At 36.7% G+C, this 20,721-nt stretch overlaps 1 protein-coding gene across 2 annotated transcripts in view; it reads right to left on the bottom strand.

Annotated features, from left to right (window-relative positions):
• The window catches only part of DDC (dopa decarboxylase), a 64,207-nt gene that overhangs the window by 7,715 nt on the left and 35,771 nt on the right, over positions 1-20,721 (bottom strand). For both annotated transcript variants that reach the window (XM_034068209.1, XM_031052958.2), the window contains 7 exons: positions 20,413-20,479; positions 18,230-18,324; positions 16,385-16,452; positions 12,153-12,229; positions 8,439-8,458; positions 7,677-7,775; positions 564-665 (listed from right to left, as the gene is read on the bottom strand). In XM_034068209.1, the coding sequence (XP_033924100.1) occupies positions 564-665; positions 7,677-7,775; positions 8,439-8,458; positions 12,153-12,229; positions 16,385-16,452; positions 18,230-18,324; positions 20,413-20,479 (528 nt within the window). The remainder of the gene's footprint in view (positions 1-563; positions 666-7,676; positions 7,776-8,438; positions 8,459-12,152; positions 12,230-16,384; positions 16,453-18,229; positions 18,325-20,412; positions 20,480-20,721) is intronic.

Genomic DNA, 20,721 nt, shown 5'->3' with positions numbered 1-20,721 from the left:
CTTGTATCTGGCTCCAATTTGCCAGTCTGACTGTAAGTTTTTCTAAATGAAAGTGTATCCTTTAAAAAATAAAACAAAACAAGGTTTACTATTCTAATCTTCATCCATCATAGTAATTATATATATATATAATTTTTGTTATTTTTTAAAGGACATCAAATATACACACATATGAAATTAACTTGACAAGAAAATGTAATACACACACAGACACTCACACATCATATACAAATGTCTTGGGAAATACTTTAAAATGATCCTCTTCATCAAAGTCCATCAAGCATAGAACATAATGGTCATTTTGTACGACTGGGTAGCCCATTTGTTTGCCTTGACTGTGTACTTCCGTACCCTAATATGCTCGAATTTCTCTTAAGCATTTGAGTCATTTTTAAGAAAATTGTTTTAAGCTTCTTTCTTTAATGTGCTTTGACCTACATGAACTTTCTTCATTTTCTTTAAAAAATCATAAAGTATATTAACTACAAAGATTATGTTCGATTGAGGTTACTTTGGTTACTGCTATAAAACATGACAGAAGAAGTAGGTCTCAGCTTTCTTACCTTCAGCCGAAAACAGACTAGTCCCAAGATAACTTCAGCACAGATCTCAAATCTTTCATCTTGACGGACTAAATGTTCAAATTGATGCGACAGCCTGACATGCTGAGAAGAGAAAGACAGTATCTACATTGTAGAAATCTGATTCATTAAGAAAAAAGATGTGCTAAATTGTTTCCATCCCTAATCTCTTTTCTCTCTTCATTCTTCTCATATATGATAGTACTCACATATTGCCATCTGTTTATGTTAACTTATGTCCCATTTATGACTTTCAAAGACCAGATTGAGTCGTTACCACATTAGTAGCTCAGTCTATCTTAGGCAGTACTAGTCTGTTTCTTAATGAAACATTTCAGCACGGTTTTATATGATCCCATATTGATAGCAAATAATTGTAATAATTCTTCTTTAGGTTTTCTACCACTGTTAGTTTTGGCTGGAAATATCTAAAGAATCCAAAAGTTATGGGGAAAGGGAGAGATATACAGACATACAGAGAAAATTATCAAAATTCCAGTGCAAAATGAGCTGGAAAGAGACATTTTCTAAATTAATATGAGAATAACTAGGAAGACGGGAGAGCTTGCTCATCTTCTGACCTGGGTGCTCAGGTTCAGTTGAAAAGAAAGGTCATGGCAGCATAAACAAAAAAATAGACAGCAAATCTCAGCCAATCTGTTTACAATTACTGGATAAAAAAAGAATGACATTGGACATGAAGCCAGAGCCATTATTTCGAAGCACAAGAAACTGGTGCTTTTCCAAAATCAAGCAAATAGGAAAAAATATCAACAGGCATACTAACAACCAACTGGGAAATCCTAACACTCAGTCAGTGATGCTTGCATTCTCATACCGCGTTTTACTTTCTTCCAAACAGAAAATTAATACAAAAGCACTTAGGAAAAAAGGACCCCTGTCCTCATCAGGTACCTGCAGTACCTTACCCAGTCCCCCTCTCTCTGCTGTCATCAGTCTACTCACTACTCTAAAAGCTCACTTTACTCACTACTCTATCAGCTCACTACTCTAAAAATAATAATAATAAGACAACAGTAAAGCTGTTAGAATTACAGTTTGTCTTCATGCCAGCCTACACCAAAAATTATCAGCAACACCTAAAAAGATGTTTAAAAGTTCCTTAGCTTTTATACATTTCTGAGAGCAAATCATTTTGGAAAAATAAACAACTAAGCCCATGTCTTTTCTTGCTTTCACACTTTGCCTTTTTTCAAGTTCAAGGACAGTTATCAAACAAAAATTAAACATTTCGCTTTGAGCCAAGGTTAGATGTGGGATGTTTCAGCTCACAGGAACTTTTTTCAAAAGGGTGAGAACAAGGCAAAAACAGAACTTACAGAAAAGAAAGTAAGAAAGAAAGTGAGAAAGTGAGAAAGAAGGAGAGAAAGAGAGAGAAAGAAAGAGAGAAAGAGAGAGAAAGAAAGAGAACAAAAGAGAAAGAAAGAGAACAAAAGAGAGAAAGGAAGAAAGGACAAAACCCAAACAATATTTTGCAGTCTTAATCATAGCATTGTGATACTTCCTAACTTCTTAAAATAGAAAAACATTGTTTATATTGAATCATTGCTTCAAAATTGTACACTGGGCATACTGGTACCCTACGCAACCAGAGTCTTACTGTTGTTACCACTTCCTCCCTGCTATTTGTTACATTCATTTATCATCTCCCTCTAAAATTAGACTGAAAGCTCTTTGAGTTGAGACCAGTAAAATGCCCAATCCTTTCCAAGGCATTTGAATGTTCTGCTAATATAAGCAGCATGAGTTTACAGCTATGAAAAGTGACCAGAAGTATCTGTATACATACAGATGCTTGTATGCATATGTGCATTGAAAAGTATGTGAAATATGCATACGTGTTGCAGCGATCTTTTACTGTCTCCTCCTATCCTCATGTTCTATAGCCTTAACCAAACTGATGTCTGCTACACAGCTCTGCAAAATTTCACACTGCATACACTACGCCTTGGAAATCAAAGACATAAAACCCCTCATGTTTAACGAGAGGAGAATTTCACAGCTGTTCATCTGAATGTAATCACAAACTGAATTTAACCAAAATTCACCTGGGTAGCAATGAAATAAAACAAAAAAAAAAAAAAAGATTTGGCTTACTTCAGGTAGTTTGTAAAAGAAAACTCCAGACCCATGCTGTATATTTTATAGCAGGTATCTATGCCCACTTTTTGCACCAAAGAATTTTTAAGGAATTTTAAAGAAATAGAAGCAAGGAAAAATGGACAGTATTCAGTAAAACACAGATCAGAATTCTGGAAGTATTTTGGAGTCATGTCTTGATGCAAGTAATTTTATCCTTGAATATGTAGCAATAATTTGTAAAGCCACTGGGGGGCACCAAGTCTTTTAGATTTTACAGAACTGGAACGCGAGAAAGTGGAGCTAAAACTGAAGTTTCATCTGTTTCACTCATGGAATCATTTAGGCTGGAAATGACCCTTTATATTGTCAGCCTCAGCCGTTAAGGTAACACTGCCAAGCCCACCAATCATGACCCTGAGTGCCACATCTATGTGTCTTTCAAATACTTCCAGGAATGCTGACTCCACCCCTCCCCTGGGCAAACTTTGCTTAACACAACTACTGAAGGTCCTGCACCTTTGACCCATCACCTGTTATCCTGAATTGCTTTTACAAAGACTGTTGCAAGGAAAAGTAATTAAACCCAATAAACATTGTTAAGCCTGGAAGCTCAAACTCTGTAAGAGGGGCTCTGAAGTATCACATCTGCCATCACAAACCAACTCACATGCTGTTTCTAGCAAGACGATCTTTTTATCCTGTGAGTTCCCGAAGTGTAATCACAAGGACTTCGTTAGTGGCCTGAAAAGTCTTGGTATATAGGAACAGAATACAAGCCCTTCTTTTCACAGTGAAATTTAGCAGACTGAACAAAAGAAGCTTGTGTGGAATTTTTGCGTATCACTAGCTCAGGTAGATAATTATTGCTCTTCTACAGTGAGAAGGGAAACAAGAAAGGGATCTAAGTCATTTGGTTATTCAGGATTAAAGGAAGTGTCTTACATAATCACTAATAGGAGCAGTAAACTTGTGAGGTGTTAAGGTGTGGCCCCTATTAAAAAAAAAAATCTGTGTATTGATATGCGTGAATATAACTATAACTACTTCTGCATTGAGGTGTATAAAATGAATTTTGATTTTTTGGCAAAGCCTTCAAGAGCTAAAATAGTTTTTGACTGAGCTTCCCTGAAGTGTCAGGGTACATTAATATGGCTGTGCAAATAAGCATACCTGCCTAGCCTTGGTATTTTCATTCTTTTCCTCCTATAGATTTTAACCTCTGCCTGCCTTCACTTGCATCCCATTACACTCTGAAGGAAAATGCTGTCAAAAGAGTCTTCTCAACGGCCACTTGAGTGTGCCAGTCCCCAGCTGAAACACTGCATTGCTGTTCTGCAGTTTCTTGGTCTCTGCTGCTAATTTTTAATGGAATCCATTATCCTCAGCAAAGAAAGACGGACACAGTGAACTGATTTCTTCTGATCCTATGGAGGATTCATCTGAGCTGGAATATTCATGGGGATCACATACAAAACTTCTAATTTCTCAAATGACTTCTGAGCTCTTTGAGAAGACTTAAAGCAACAAAGGAATAATGGCCGGTCAAGCAGTTTGCAAATGGGCCATTTGGGTTTCACATTTATACTGACTCTGGGTGTTTGGAATTGATCCAGAAGACTGTTACTGTTGTTGGGTTTGCTCTCTCTGTACATCTCCTCTGACTTACTGACAAATTTTATATTTTTGTCTCCCCACACCCTTAAGAGATGACTGTCCTCCTCTCCTTTACCACTGCTTTAAGACCTATACTTTGCAGTAAGCTGTGTGGGAAAAGAGTGCATAACTGGAAGGTTTGGAAAATAAAAAAAGTAACTGTATCTAAATCCAAGTCACACATTCTCATCTCCCAGGAGTATTTTAGTTCCCAAATGCCTTCCTCAGTACAATCAAATGCCAGGTTGCAGTGGTTATCACATCATTTTGATGCAGACCTTAAGGCTGCAAACACAACAAACATCTTGAAACATCCTAGGAAAAAATAAAATTTAAGAAAAGAGAGACAAATAGGGGTTTGTGGCAGTTTACATCCAGAGAAAAAAAAGTTTGTGAAGAGACAGTTGCAGATATCTTTGGTCCTCCATATAGGATCTTGTTAATCACACAGCAAATAGGCTGGCTTCTGAAGGTTATGCAGTATTTTTCCCTCTATGTCATGTTAGAAGCTTATCACTATTGGAAATCTCAAATCACTTTGCAAGTAACACCTGGCACCACAAAAGAATCCTTACTCAAAGTCCATAAACACAGTTTTCTAGGACTTAGAAGCAGAAATGTCTTTTTTGGGAATTTCATAAACTCAGAACAGAACTGAAACCCTAGGTCCAGAATCTCTCAATAAAGCCCAGGCCTGTATCTGAACACACATGCCTTAGTTACTGTTGTATAGTATGGACAGAAACAACATGTCTCACATACAGGTATGTTGATGTATGAAACCTGCGTGGTGTATGACTGCATGCTGCATCCCAGATGTAGGCAGCCCCTTCCTCAGCCCAAGGAGCTGTTTCAAATCTCCACTCTTCTGCCTGACTCTGTTGCCTTTTCCCTGGAGCAGCTCCTTAATAACACCACAGAGAGAGCAATTCTTCCCACTTCCCAGCTCCAGCCTCTCTGCCCTCCACTGGAAGGTTGCAATAACTGCTTCTGCCAAGGCTCCTAGGTCTCTTAGTCTACCTATGGCCACTCTATCACCCACTGTAAGAAAATGCAGCTTTAGAAATAATTCTGGCAACTACATGGGTTCCCTTAAAACACACAGCTACACAAGTGCACAAGATACAGTACCAGCTATGCTTTTCAGGGCTGCCTTTGCCCACAGTGGGAATATAAAAGCTGTTACTTGCAAGATGCTACAACATATTTAAAAGAAAGCAACTTTCCAAGGCCAAGCACTGGGATAAGCAATGATAAAGTTCAGTTAACAAGTGAAGTTACATTCCAAATTACTTTTCATTTGGAAACTTGCCTATAGATCTGAAAATATAAACCAGCATCAGGCTGGTTCACATACTTCATTACCACACTGCCAAAAGAAAAGTCATCACAATATAACTGGAACCCACAATAATTCTGGAGAAGAGAGAAAAATGTGCAAGATGTGAAACACATTTATTTATAATTGTTATTTTGCAGCTATGGATAGAACTTTACCAACATGTCTGTGAACTCCCAAGAGATCTTGAATTCTGCTAGAGCAGGGAGCAAACAAACTGCAAGCATTTCTTGAAATTTAGCTTAAACAGAGAATTGCTAGAGATAGAAGTTACTTTGTTTAAGAAAAGAGAAAAAGCTGCTCTGGAACCCACTGAAATCTGGGGAGAGAGGTGGCTGGTGAGGAGAAGCTAACTTAATGATTCCATTTTGACAGCTGTGTACTTTGAGCCAAATTCTGCACTTAATTACCCCTCTTGCTCTTCGAAGTTGCAAACATAAGGTCGTAACTTATTTTTCTCTGTATACCAGGGAACAGTTTAGCCCTTAATGAAATATTAAGCATACGCACTTAATTCAACAAGCCCTTGGAAACCTACCTGTCTGAGTTACTGTTACAAATAAAGGAACATATTAGGGTTTTACTTCAGAAAAAGACTGATTTGCTTCGCCTTCCTGAGCTGTGTTGTCACAGAACATACAAAAACCTGGTCTTCAGCTATAATTCTAAGAAAACAAGCACTTTTTGGCTGGACAGTCAGGGAAATGTCTGGGAAACAGGGAAAGAGGGAACTTACTGAATGTAAATACTGACCTGTGGAAACCAGCCTGATAAAAGGCCATGTAATTGATATGAGGGTTCCAACCCAGTGAGAGATTAAGCCCTACTTAAAGACTTGGCATCACACTGAAATAATTGCAGTCTCCAGGAATCTAACTTGAGAGAGAATCCCACTAGAAACTGTAATGGTAGCCTAGTGAAGTGCTGAGAAATCTTGCATCAATTTTTCATCAAAAGGGTATATATCAGATTGCCACAAGGATGACAGAACATCAAGATCACCACTCTTGTCAAAATTTATTTCTGAAAGCCTGATTGAGGATAAAAACCTAATTTTGATATATGTCGAGTCAGCTGAAAATTATAGTGTAATGAGAAGCAAAGAGGTGCCTCCACTCCAAAACCTTTCCAAATTTAAAGAGACTTTCTCATGCAGTGGTTTTACAACAGTGGGAAAAGCCTTTCTTAGGAATTAATCTGTTTAGTACCACAATAGAAAGGAATGTGTGTCTGCAGGAAGTTTGCTATACTAGACCAGACCCTTAGCTAATGGATATTTTTGTAAATATTTAGAGCCACGTCATGGATCTCCCCTCACTAGAAGTTTCGCCAAACTTCATAAAGATGAAAGGTATGCTTGAATTTGACTTTACTGCTGCTGAGGAAATATATATGTAATTTAGACTGGCGCCAGATGTGGGGTTTAGTGATAAAAAAACCCTCCTTTTTACATCAAGAATAAACTTAGTACTTACAGCAATCTTAACAAACTGTAAATTGAACATGTTCTTTTTTCTTTTTTTTTTCCCCTTTTTTCTAAAAAGTTGTATTTTAAACAGGAAACAAAGAAGGAGCAGAGGTAGACATGCCCAAGAAGTTACTATATCCCTTAGTCATAATCTAAACATGCTATCAATGCATGGCATGCACATTAATAAAATGAAGACGTAATGAATAAACATGTTTTTCCACAATAAAATTATGGATGTGTTCTGGCTTAACTTGAGAGGGAACTATGGTCCCACATTACAGAAATTCCAAACTCCTAGACTTGTCTTCCCTAAATTTTAATACAAAATGGATGACTTTTGAGCCTGCCATGATATGAAATTGTGACACTACATGGGGCAAGCAAGCAACACCCTGATAATCTGAGCTGGCTAAAAGCAGTTTCCTGGGCTTTCTGATGTGTCCATAAATTATGGAAAGTAGGTAGGTAGTCCGCTCCTTTACCCTTGCCATCCCACCACAGGTTACCAAAGAAAGCAAATTCCAATCACCTTGCGGATGTGCTCCTGCAGTCCTGTGACCCCATACATCCTCAGCACGAACCAGAGCTTCAGCGAGCGGAACCTCCTGCCCAAGGGGATCTGCCAGTGCTGCAAGCCAGGGAGAAGGGAGGGCACCCACATTACAAGTCACCACTGCAGAAACTGGACATTCTACAACAATTTTGAAGCATAATATGTTGCCATATCTTAGCCTACAGTTTAATACTCAAAATTTAAAAATTAAAATTGGAAAAGGAGGTTGGTGTCAGAATTGAATGGTCAAAAGGCAAATCAAATTCCCTTTGTCCATCCTGAATTCTCCTCAAAAGCTTTAGAAAAATATCTACCTTAGAAGCTTTTGTGCAGTGGCTTGTTTACAGTTGTGGGGCTATCATCTACAATGACAGGCCCATCTTCCGTTGCAAAGTAACTTTCTGTTGGTGAAAGACTGAAACACTTACGCATCTTTTTTAAAATGCATTATTCACCATTTTAAGCAAAAGTCACAGCCTTTTAGGACCTTTCTTTCTGCTGCCTAAACACAGATATTGTACATGCAAGGCGTTTTCTGCCTTCAAACAGATTTCAAAAATAAGGTTTAAAGTTTCAGCTTGAGGAACATTAAAAAGTTAGCAAGGTGCATCCTTTCTGGAAACAAACATAAGGTTTTGATAGTGAATAGGTTTTACGATAGTAATGGAAAATAGAAGTCCCGAAAATAGCAGTATATACAAGTAATAGTATTAGTTATTATATTGATGCTGTACTTACCCGATAATCTGTTACAAGGCCTGGAAATTAAAGGAAAAATGTTCACATTGCTTCATCACAACACACAAAGCCAGCATTCATTCTAATGTTCTAGAAACAGCTGTATCTTAGCTATCATTTATGTTTTCTACAGACTTCAGCATCATCAGGGTCAACAGGACCACATAATAACTAGTAGGTTATTTGGCTGCATGCTGAATGAAGATGCTTGTAATAAGCTTCATTCCTTATCATGTTAGAATATACCATTAGCAAATTAAACAGAGAAGAAACACAATTTTTTTTCTGTTATACCACAGATACTGGGGAGAGATGTACTGTGTTTGTTTTCTTCTTATGAGGAAAAGAAGTACCAAAAGAACCGGCTATTACTGGCTGTGTTTTAAACAGTTTGCAGAATCCCCAGACTCACTTCATCTCTCATTTTCTGCTGTGAAATGTCACCACCTTTACTCTAGTGAACTGTTAACGCTTTTTAAAATAATCCATTTCTAACTGCCTTTTCAACTCATTCTTATATTTGTTGCTAATGCTTCAGCATGTCTAACAAGTGACTGGAAAATTTGACTCGGAATTGATCTCATCCTGTTTGGAGAATAATAGTCTGCATTTTTTTATGGCTTCTCATTTGATGTAGTGATTGACTAAGCCACAGAGCAGTCCAGGGAGGCAAGTAGAGGGCATTAGTAGTTATCTTTTATAGAAGCACACAGAGAGAAGTTGCATCTACCTTTTCTTTGCACAAGGTAATTAAACTGACTTCACAGTACATTGTAACATAAAACTGAATTACTTGTAGTAAGACAGTGACAGAAATTAAACTGACATAAAATTTAAAGCATTTCTTTAGGAAAATGTAGAAGCATCTGCTTAGCTTTCTTACCCTGCTTTTTTATTCTGCAGTGGAGTATAAGCCTCATATGAAAGTATTTGCTTAAATTCCCTGGGAAAGTGCTGTCAAAGTGCTTGTGGAATTATGAACCACAAGGTTCTATATAGAACTGTAGCTTCTGAATTTGTCCAGTCTAGGTCATTTACATAATTCTTAGCCTTTATATTTTCTAGGAGTTAAAAAAGACTGTATTTCCTATGTTACAAGCTCTCTTGTAAACGTTTTCTCATCTACACAGCTAAAATATATGAAAAAAATAGGGTGTTTCCTCCCTGCAATGTAAAGACATTTGGTTCTTTAACCTGTTACTAGGTTATTTGCCAGATAAAAAAAAAATACACATGACAACCAACAATCATTAACCTGTTCCTAGACTTCACAAAGTGAACATGGGTGTCTCAGCTTCATATTGAGGTAATTTAATAACATTCATATTCTTCTGCATTGTAGCAGCCATTTTTGTTTGATAGCTGCAAGACTGGTAGCAAAGAGAGTAAGGCAACTGGTGACAGATAAATAATCCTACGCTCCTGAAAGGGGCTATGTCTAATGATCCACAACAACGCCTTTCACAAGCTGTGAAGCAGAATGCAATCAATGATTAGTCCTTGATTACAAGCCTTGGTCTTACATCTGTATTTAACCATTGTGGGAGCATACATGGCATTCACAATAGAGTATAAAGCTGCATTCTTCCAACACTGCCATTAGGATTTGACCTATATCCTGGGTTGCCAGGCAAGCTAGTACAATCTTCCTGGTGTGATGATGCAAATCACATAAAATTATAATTAATGACAAAATAAAGACTTTCCCCTAGGGGGCACACATAATTGCCATATGGTTATTAAGAGTAATTGCTCACAGATAGAGATATTTTTCCGCTCATTTAAATTCTTGAGTGAGAGATGAGCAAATTCCAAAATGCTGCTTCATTTGCCTTATAAACCATTACAGGAATTCTCAGACCTGAGACATACTCAAAAAAAAATAAGACCTTCCACTAGACAAGTCATTTTCTTACGCTAATATGTCATAAATCCCATAGGGAACAATAGGGACTGTAACAGCCCTACACCTTTGCAAATTTGACTAAGTTTATTGAAGGCATAGCTGTGGATTGGGTTTAACAGCTCAGCTATGGGTATTTGCATTTGAAAAGTGTTGTCCAGGTCTTTGGAAATATCAAGTGGGAATAGAGCACAGAAAGATTTAGTGTCACTAGACTGCTAGTCATCAGTTGATCTCTTTGAAATCATTATGTCCAGATCACATTACATGCTATCACAGCTTCTGCAGGCAAGACAAAGGCTGAACAACTTTTTATCCAACTGAGCAGATAAAGTTTTCCCATCAACTGAAAAATGGCCTCACTGAAAGCACCTAGTTTTAAGAGAGGTTTGATTTGCTTCTAGTGTTATTTAACATCTGGAAGACCCACAGTTCTTGTATCAGCACTGTCACTTGTCACAGGAACATAAATTCAATTTAGTTAAGGTTGGATTTTTTCTCCTGAGGTGTTTTTCATGTATGTTAAACAAAAGCTGGTGACTAATGGTATTTTCTGTAACGTGTATTTTTCATTAAAAAAAATAATAATCTTTTCTTAACAATTCTAGCCTTTGGAGAGTGAAGCTCAGCTCCAGAGTTATTGCATTTTCCTGCTTATTGCACTGCTCCATATTTGTGTTGCTTGCAAATGTAGAAAAGGAATAAAATGCAGAATTTCTGCCAGTTCAGGATTAAGGCACAGGAATCTATTTTCCCTAGGGCTTTTTAATGAATGGTGGAATTCTGGATGGTTTTTATTTAAATTTCAGTAAGTTCATAGCCATAACAGAGAGAAGATAAAAGTACTCAGGATACGCTTCTGAACACAGATCAGCACCAGCAGTTCCTGGATCAGATAGAGTAAATGGTAGGAACATCCGCATGTGATTTACCCTCTTGAGAAAATTGTGAGGGAACTTGCACCACATGTTGACACTGCACTGCTGGATCTGCTTCACAATTAATCAATTAATAACTGAATGTGTAAAAATGGGCATCAGGATGGCAAATTCCAGTCTGCAGTTGCTAGGTTTATGCAAAGAGCAGCACTAATTCATTAAGAAGCTTTGTACAGGGCCTAAGATTCATAAGTTCTTTGTAAGCCTTTTGTGACAAGCTTTCGCAAGCATTTTCTACAAGATAGATAGTCTGCATTTACTGCCTCCTCTACAGTCAATCTAAGAATACGAGAGTGATAGGATACTATCACTCAAAATAGAGCACAGATATTAAACACAGTTCACTGTGGTTTCAGGGAATGTTTGCTCCTGACATGAGTTTTTGAAACTGAATCCGAGCTTGCACTCATAGCTAAGAAAAAAGGTTGTAGACTACAGAAACTTTAAAACCAAATCATATCTTGAAACCGTTCTGAAGGAAGGTATGTTGGGGAAGGCAGGTTAAAGGACTCAACACACAGCACCCAATAATATGTTTATCTGACTGCCAAAAGATCATGAATAAACTTCTCAACACTCCTACAAGGAGTCAATGGTGAGGCTGGAGCTGGGGAAATCCTAATACAAAAGCATTAATATAATGCTTTATGAAACGGCTTTCCCCCAATTACTTTTTATACTAACTAAAATCTTACCAGACATGTGTTTGCACTTTAATAAGCTTAATTCCCTAGGGTACTCTGAAGATGGAAATAGGCTCCTAAACAACATAGGTAGTCTTAAGAATTTCAGTTTTCATCTTGAATCCTTCTTTCTATTAAATATCAATCTGCAAACAAAAGAATAATAATATCACTTAATTATAAAAGTTACCAGACTCCTGATGGTCATGCTGCAGGTACAGAGGTTCTAATTTAAAGGCACCTGTTAAATCTGATCTTTTCTTCACCCTGCATAAAAAAAAAGAAAGACATCAAATTGAGAAATCTAAGAATTAAAATTGAAGGGATTAAATTTCCACAAGAAGCGAAGGCAAACTGAATGTGTTTAAACTGGCGCATTTCCTGAGCACAGCCTGTGCCATTTTCAGTGCTTTTTCACAGCCATATCAGTACTGTACTTACAAGTAGTTAAGTGTAAGGCTCAGCAGGAACGGGCAGCATGACTGCACGATTGCATATTTAAAAACAGACAAGAAACAGACACAGAGGATCTTTTTATGGTGATAGACACTCACACCAGAATGTGAGACTAGCTGAAGCAATGCTACTGTTTGCAGTCAACAGAAGTTGCCTTGAAATTACTGCAGTACAAAGCTGTGTAGGAAGAGCTGTGGCTTCCTAGACACCTTGCACAGCCATGGTGAGGCTTTATGGATGCTGGCCTTTATCTCTCCGTGTTGCAGTGGTAGAAACTGGTAGGGATGAGCCATCAGATCCAGACTCAGGCTTCCCTCTTGTACCACCCTGCCCTTAGCTGGATCCAATATACAATAACTGACAAACATACTACAGCACAATGTAAAACTGAGAAGCATACCTTACGATTTCAGCTATTGCATGGTGTGACTATACTGAGGTTCAAAGGCCAATGTGTCCCTTTTAGAGAGAATCAGCTATGTTTTGCCAGAAGGTAGTAACAAGATTTTCCTGGTTTATGCTTTACTCTAGGTATAAGACAGACTCACCTCCACAAATGCTGGGGTTTACAGAGGTAGAAGAAGAAGAAACCAGAAATCAAAAAGGGAAAGACTGTAACAACATTATATTAGGCCTATATATATATTACAAAGTAATAATTATGTCAACACACAGACACACTAAATGAAAAAAGTCCAAACTTTATATTCATGTTTCAGTAGTTTTCATTCAGTATGCAACTAATCTGAGTTACAAGCAAGAACATCTATTGTCTTGTCAAAGCTTCATTTCTTCTCCTGTAATATGCTGTGTTAAATGAAACAGATAACTATTTTGCAGGAACATCTAGCTTAGAAAACACAAAAGTGTTGCCATCCTGGACTTCCTTGGTGATGTTATTGCAATTTTAAAAGGTGGTGTCTGTTCCATCTGGGGACTTCACAGGTCTTAACCTGACAATCATGGGAAATGGTCAAAAAGAATTACTAAAATAAATCCAAAGCCTGGACATCAATGTATATGAGCCAGTTAAGTTGTACTTCTATACTCTATGTCTAGATTTCACCCTATGTGATTAAACTTCTTTGCAGTAAGTGCTCGTGTGGTCTGGTAACGGATGGATGTAGTGTTCTTAACTTGCGGCAACTACCCCTGGTTGACTGAAGAAATGTGAATATATATTTAAAAAATATTTATTATAAGTTAGATGTTTTTTATAGCTTGATGTTACCCTAATAGATCTATTAAGATCTAACTTGAGCAGCAACGATTTGTATATTAAATACTCATAGCACAAAATGCACAACAAAAGTCCTGGTGAATAAAAGCAGTGAAAATCTCTGAGAAGTTGCTTACTTGGATTGTACATCTGCAGCTTTCAACAACCTCCATTCTATTCTCACTCTATTCTGTGCATTTTAAATGATAGCTACAAGAACCAAAATGATCACTTCATTTTATATATCAACAGGAAAAATTCAGTTCCACCTACAGATAAGCATTTTCTTACAGCACCTTCCTTCCAAATAAGAAAATAACCTTCCTACACAAAAGTTAACCCTTAAACCTGAAAGAAAGGCAAAAATATCAAGAAGCACTGTTATTTTCACTACCTCTGAAAAAAAGAAACGTCTTCCTATGTTTTAATATTCCAGAGTACCAATCACTCAAGTCAGGAAAAACTTACTGGTAGTTTCAGGGCAAAGTCTCTAAAGGACCCTAACATTTCAATATGAAAAATATATCCCTCCTGAAGTGGCTGTATTCATTTCCTTTATATCAGAAATTGACTGCTCTTTTCTGTACATTGAGAAGTCTGAGAATATTTTACAAAAGGTTTATAATGAAATTGCCTCCAAATGACATCAGTGCTACATATTACACTGAGTAGTTAAATAATTACATTACAGATTTAATATCTAGATTATCTTCATCAATTTACAAGGAAAGAAATGGGAGTGTTTATTGAGAGAAGTGCTGAGGAGCCTGTGTGATTTAGAAGCCTCCCTGTCGATGGAATTCAGCTTAATTTGATTCTGAAATGGCATTCACTGTTTACTGAACTCTTTCCAAATTATTACTATTACAATATCATAATTTATACTTCTTGTGGATCCTAAGAGGACTGTTTATCCTTCATAGTTATTTTTTCTCATAGGTTCCTTCATCCTTTATTACTACATTTCACCTTTTCCAATAGCATTGATATAAGTGAATCTGGGACACACACTTTAGAAGTAGTTGAATGATGGATTTGGCTTCAAGTCAAAGAGTTTAACTGTAAATGTATACTTCATTCTTATTAAAAGAATAACATCTATATGTATATGCCTTGCTGAAATGAAACCTGAATGGCTGTAGCTGCAAAGTTTTTTGCTTTGAGTAATGAGACATGTTGCAAGGTCTCTCAAGATTCCTTGTAATGGAACATTCCTACCTTATGAAAACAAGGATTTTATGCAATGGGTACCTAAGAAAAAGCAAAAAACAAAATGCAGAAAAATACTTTCTAAATCTAAAGTGTAGGCTGTTCTAGGAAGATGCTAAAATTGCCTGAGATAGGAACATAAACTGACAGACAGTGTGATTGTATATATGTTGGTTTTCTGGAAAGAGAGGTAAAATACTTTTAACATAGTTCCACAGAGTTTTGGGGAAAACAGAATTAATGAGAAATTAAACTGGTAGGGAATAGACTCTGGCCCCAGACTGTTCTACAGACTATGCAGACTGATGGTGTAGTGTCTGATTTCTGAGTGGCTACTTAGTTAACAATGTCATTGGGTGATGTGAAAAAGAAGGGGAAAAAAAGGAGTTTCATCTTCTTATTTCCATATACAGAAAGAAACAGCTAATTATGGGGTACTCATAAACTGGAGTTTGGATTAATCACTGCCACCAGTGATGACTCAGCATCAAAATGGAAGCCATTTGCTCTAAGGAAAAAAAAAAAGAAACCCAACATAATGTCCTGGAATATTTGAAATGCCTATGTCAGGAGAACGACTAAAGTAGAAAATGTAATGTCTTATCTGAATAATCTGCATACCTGTGGAAAAGTCAGCTTTGCTGATATTAAAAGATATTAAAAGACATTAAAAAGATATTAAAAGGATATTAAAAGAGCCAAAGGTGAGCCAAAGGCAACCAAGTCATCACTGTCTCACATTTATTCTTTTAAACAAAGTGACTTTCTTATAGATTATGTTTTAGAGTCTTCTGTCTAATGATCAGTTTTTACTTCTTTTGCAATTTTTTTTCTATTATAACTGAAATTAATGTTCTCATTTATTTTGATAAATAGTCTGCATTTACTGAATAGCTGTTTTGCTAATAAGTATCATTAGCCATTATACTGGTAGACACTAGGTTCTGGAGATCCAGATTGTGACACAACATAATCATCTTCCATGGGATGCTTTTGTTACTGCTATTATTACTGTTACAATCCTTTGCTTTATTTCAAGGTATGTCCATGGGTTTCTACTTTGGCATCTTTTTATATCAAAATGTTGTCTCTGCTGTCATCTGGGGAAATTGAAATTCAGTGCAAAATGCAAAGTATTTAAAGAGGCATTTGAGAGAATCAAGGCTCAAACAAAAAGAAATTTTATTGAAAATAAGAGAAAGCTCTGTTTAGCATGCTGTTCATTGCATTAACATCTTTAAATGATGTTTTTGCATGTATGTTTTAAACAGTCCCAAAATGGAGCAAATATGAACCTGCAGACTTTTTGGGATTTCTCTTGGGAACATAATGCAGAGCTTGGGCCTATTGCAAAATTTTACTTTTTTGTAACTTATATTAAAAGAGTAAATTTTGTAAATAAGTTACAAGAGTCAAAGCAACCCAGAATTCCTCATTCAATAGAGAAATGTAAATAAATGTCTACTGCTAGAAAGGCAGACTAATTGAACATGTGACTTTTGTCCCTTGTAATGTTTCCTTTTTACTGTAATACTTACCACATAGCAGAGCAATCAAAATTCACTAGGAGCCATTTATGAGGATTAAAGTTAAACGAATCTGCAAACTGAGAATGGATAAATAAAAAAACGAATTATGAAAGAGAAAAGGATCCATGTGCTAATGATACAACTGTCAAATTGTCTGAGTACACCTTAACTATGAATGAATTCCTGGATTCAATCTTTATAGCTAATGTTCACACTGATATGTCACCTGACTTACTAACTGTTGTAGCTAAACCTTCATTTATTTTGGGGATGGAATTCAGGTTAGGTGTGCAGCTAGGCTACTGGTATTATCAACATTTTGAGCATTTGATAACAATTATAATTTTTAGATACATATATTACAGGAAACTATATAGATCAGTGTAAACTAAAAAGAAATATTTGCATACTGAGGAACACCCGCTGTAGTTCACATGTCAATATTCAAGAACATTTCAGTAAGCTTTCTATTTCCAAGAACATTAAACATATACACACAAAATTCATATATATAGATAAATGATATATTTAGGCCAGAATCCCCTATCACATTCATTCATAAAATTACAACTGAATGAATGGTTTTGTTTTGTTTACTGCCAGGGTATTTTCTTTTAGTAGAAGTCATTTTTTATCTAAGTCAAAAGAAAAACCAACACACAATGAGCATTCACAATACATATTTGTACATCATGTAACAGGCGTGTTTTACTTGGTGCATGTTTAAGCACAGCATCAGAGGAAACGCACATAGGTAAGATGGTCATCCTGTAGGAAAAGCTTCATTGGTGTTTTGCATTTTGACAAAGGCAGAAACCATCTGCCTTAAAAAAGAGATGGGGGCCTAGGAGCACCAGTGTCTGACTACTCCATATAGCACTTTTCTGTTCTCATTTGTTTCTCATAACCTTCCCTGTCATTTGTAAACCATTTATAATTGCTCTAATAAGATAAGATTGTCTGTCTCTCCGTCTATCCATACATCAATCCAGCTATCTCCCTGTACTGTGTAAGGTACAAAACCTGTTCCTAGTTGTTAAATATTTACTCTTACAACAAATGCTGTCCCAGACAAGGGATGCGGTTTCATTTTCTTCAGGAACCAATAACAATAATTTAAAAAATATTCCCCCACAGGAAATTACAACAAGCTTCATTTGCTGATAAAAGAAGAGACACAAAGAAATGCTTTATTTGTGAGGGGGTTTTCCCTCCTCTTCTTCATTAGTCACTACCTATCAGTGCTGTGTTTAAACTTCTGGCTTTACCAAACAGTAATATTTTCTCCACTGATGTGGAGGACAAGGACTTATCTGACTGTCTGAGGGAAGCAGCAGGAAATTGAAGTATTCTTATCTAAGCGACTGAATGCCAAGTAGCTCAGCAAGGGGAGGGGGAAAGGAACAGGAGTGCTGCTGGGGAAATAATTCATTTAGCTGTCTTGGTTATTAAACCCTGTCTGTTCGAGATACAGCTACTGGCTGTGACTTTCAGGATATAAGCTAAAAATCGGACGTATCCTTTCTTTTTTCCTTTTTGTGTAATGTTATAAATGTGCCTTTCTGGATATTTGGGGAATAGTTCCTCTTTTCTATTTTGTAAAACACTGTTTCACTACTTTTGATTCACTACTACTTGCTATTCTGAATGACATCCTGTGGTAACTATCATACTCCCAGAACAAAGCAGCAGAAGTTACATAAACATAAGCAATGGAATTGAACATACAAGGATTTGTAGTGCAAACTGAAGTGCAGTGCACTCAGAGATTAATTTGGGATGCATAAGAAACACGCAAATTCCATGGAAGAGCAAGATTTTAGCAGGCTGCTAGAGAAGAAACACTTTATTCACCTCCACTCCATTTAAAAGATGCCTGAATTCAGGGCAGATGAATGCACTCCCAGCATAGGCTGCATCAATATGCATCCAGATATTTTCCTTATTACCTGGAAAAAAAAAAGCAAAAAGCAATTGAATGGGAAATAAATTAAAGAGCAGATTAAAAAGCCCTATTCATTTGCATGAGCCAAGTGCCTGAGAGATTTTTTTTGTTGTTATTCTTTTCCTAATTTAAAATTGAATTAAGAGATTAAATGTTTCTACCATCTGGGTTTCTGTTAATACATAAAGATGTATACACAACATATTACTTCCACACTTCTATGGGAATAGAGTCCTTTCATGTCTAGGTTTATCTTATTAATATTAAGCAACATAAAATATTTAACAATTTTGATTTAAGAACCATTTTAAAATGCACTTAAAAATATGTATCTAGAGGTGTAGTTATCTTTCCTATAGCATTAAAACTATCTACGTTGGCAAGAGGAGCTAGGGGTTTAGCTGTGCTACCCACTTCTAACTCATGAATCAAAACCACATGCTTTTAAACAATATTTTTTTTGTGTATTGATTTATGTGAATGTTCATGCTTTACAACTATGTGCAGCAAACTATTTATTTCAAGGACTGAGACATGCAAGAGCAAGGACTGAAGGGTTAAGGAAGTACTAGTTTTGATTAGTCACTGAATGGTTTCTGCAGAAATATTTAAGTGTTTAAGCCTGTTATGTATCCTCTGTAATTTAATACACTCTGCTACAGATCACCTCTATTAATGCAAATGGTAAGAATGCTGGTCTATGAGTTGGTGACTGAAGCCCATATAACATCTTTACACTGGTCATCAAATAATTCTGATGGGTATTTCCACATACAGAGGTATATCAATTCAAATCTGCAATTGGGCACCAAGTTCATGCTGGAATGTGCATTCTTGTGAACTACATTATATTTTTGCATGAATATCTAGAAAAAGATAATAAAATGTTATTCGTGACATCCACGACTTAGGTTTATTTGAACACATGTTCAGAGTTCAACTGATTATGTATTTTTAAACATACTTGGTTTGAGACACTGCCTTTATTTCATAGACTACTGCTCATGTATATTAAGAAGAAAACTTCACCTGCACACATTAAAACTAGCATGAGCAGTGATTATGATTTGAGTAGTGTGCAACCTTTCTGCTGGTCTCTGCTGCTCAAGGAGGAAATCATTGAGAGCAGTGGGTGAAATACATGTGATTAGCTGCCATACCTAGAAGTATAGATGTCACTATTTTATTAGGCCAGGTCTATAGAAATAACCTGAACAGTAAAATAATTTATAGCTGCTAAGCACACTGCTAGAAACCTTTGTAGAAAGGAGGGTTGGGAGAAACTGAGTCTGTGGGCCTTGAGCTGGAGGGCAGGAGACCTCACAGAGCAAGTCACCACCACAAAAGACCCAAGTGTTTTAGGCCCTACCTGAATAAATTAACAGATCATCAAATCTAGTTGTGTTTCTATGAGGGTGCTTCCAATTGCTTATAGTTATAAATTTCCTGCTCTAAATGCACACTTGAAAAGATACGGTGTGCTTCTGTTGCATTTTCATGGAGCAGCAAGTGTGTGCTTTTGGTCAAAGCTTGACACAACAAACTATAGCACAGGAATACTTCTGCAGAGTCCATGACTCAATCACTAAAAACAGCCTGGCACATGTTCTATTCTCTTGAGAAAGAAACTGGGGAAGGGAGAGAGAGGATTAAGGAGAATATGTGGGGATTTTTGGTGCACATTTCCCTGCTTTTATAGTCATTAGAACCAAACAGAAGCAAAACACTTGCTACACAGGATAACTAGAATTCAGCTTTTCCATGTTCTTGACCATTGCTCTAGATGAGCTTGCAGGTAAAAGGACTTAAAGAAAAATGTTACAAACTGAAGCACTTGCAGTAATTTTTAAGTGAGTGCTCCAAAATACTCCCCACCCAGAAACCCTTGAGGCAATGTCCTCTGTACGCTATAACAGTTTGAGAACGGAAGCTTACTGCTTGACCTAATACTAGAAAGAAAACTGTAACTGAAGATCTCATCTATAAGTAACCGTATTGAATTTGGACACTGGTGCTGCACAATGCCTTGGAAATGACTCAGCATGGCTTTAACTGGTATCTGCAATTTTAGAAAGTAGCAGCAAAGACTTACAGATAGGACCCACTTCTAACAGTTTGTCAAAGGAGCAGCAAGGTGTGGTTCCAAGGGTTGCACAGAACTGCAGAGCCAAACACACAAAGGCAAAAAATAAAATATGTTACAGAATAGAATAGTATCAAATGAAAAAAAAAAACACCACCTGTCTGCAAAGGCAACAATAAACAGAGAGAATAGGTGATACAGAGCAAAAGAAACGGATTTTAGCAGCCATTAACTATCCTTCAGAGGAACTTTTGAGAGTCAATTCTTTCAAAGCTCCCATAGGCATCTCTTGAAACAGATGCATAAAATCGAATGTTC

This window comes from Melopsittacus undulatus, chromosome 1 (assembly GCF_012275295.1).
Source record: "Melopsittacus undulatus isolate bMelUnd1 chromosome 1, bMelUnd1.mat.Z, whole genome shotgun sequence".
In the NCBI taxonomy this organism is placed as follows: Eukaryota; Metazoa; Chordata; class Aves; order Psittaciformes; family Psittaculidae; genus Melopsittacus; species Melopsittacus undulatus.
Note: the sequence above shows the minus strand (reverse complement) of the source record. Positions and strands in the feature narration are given on the sequence as shown.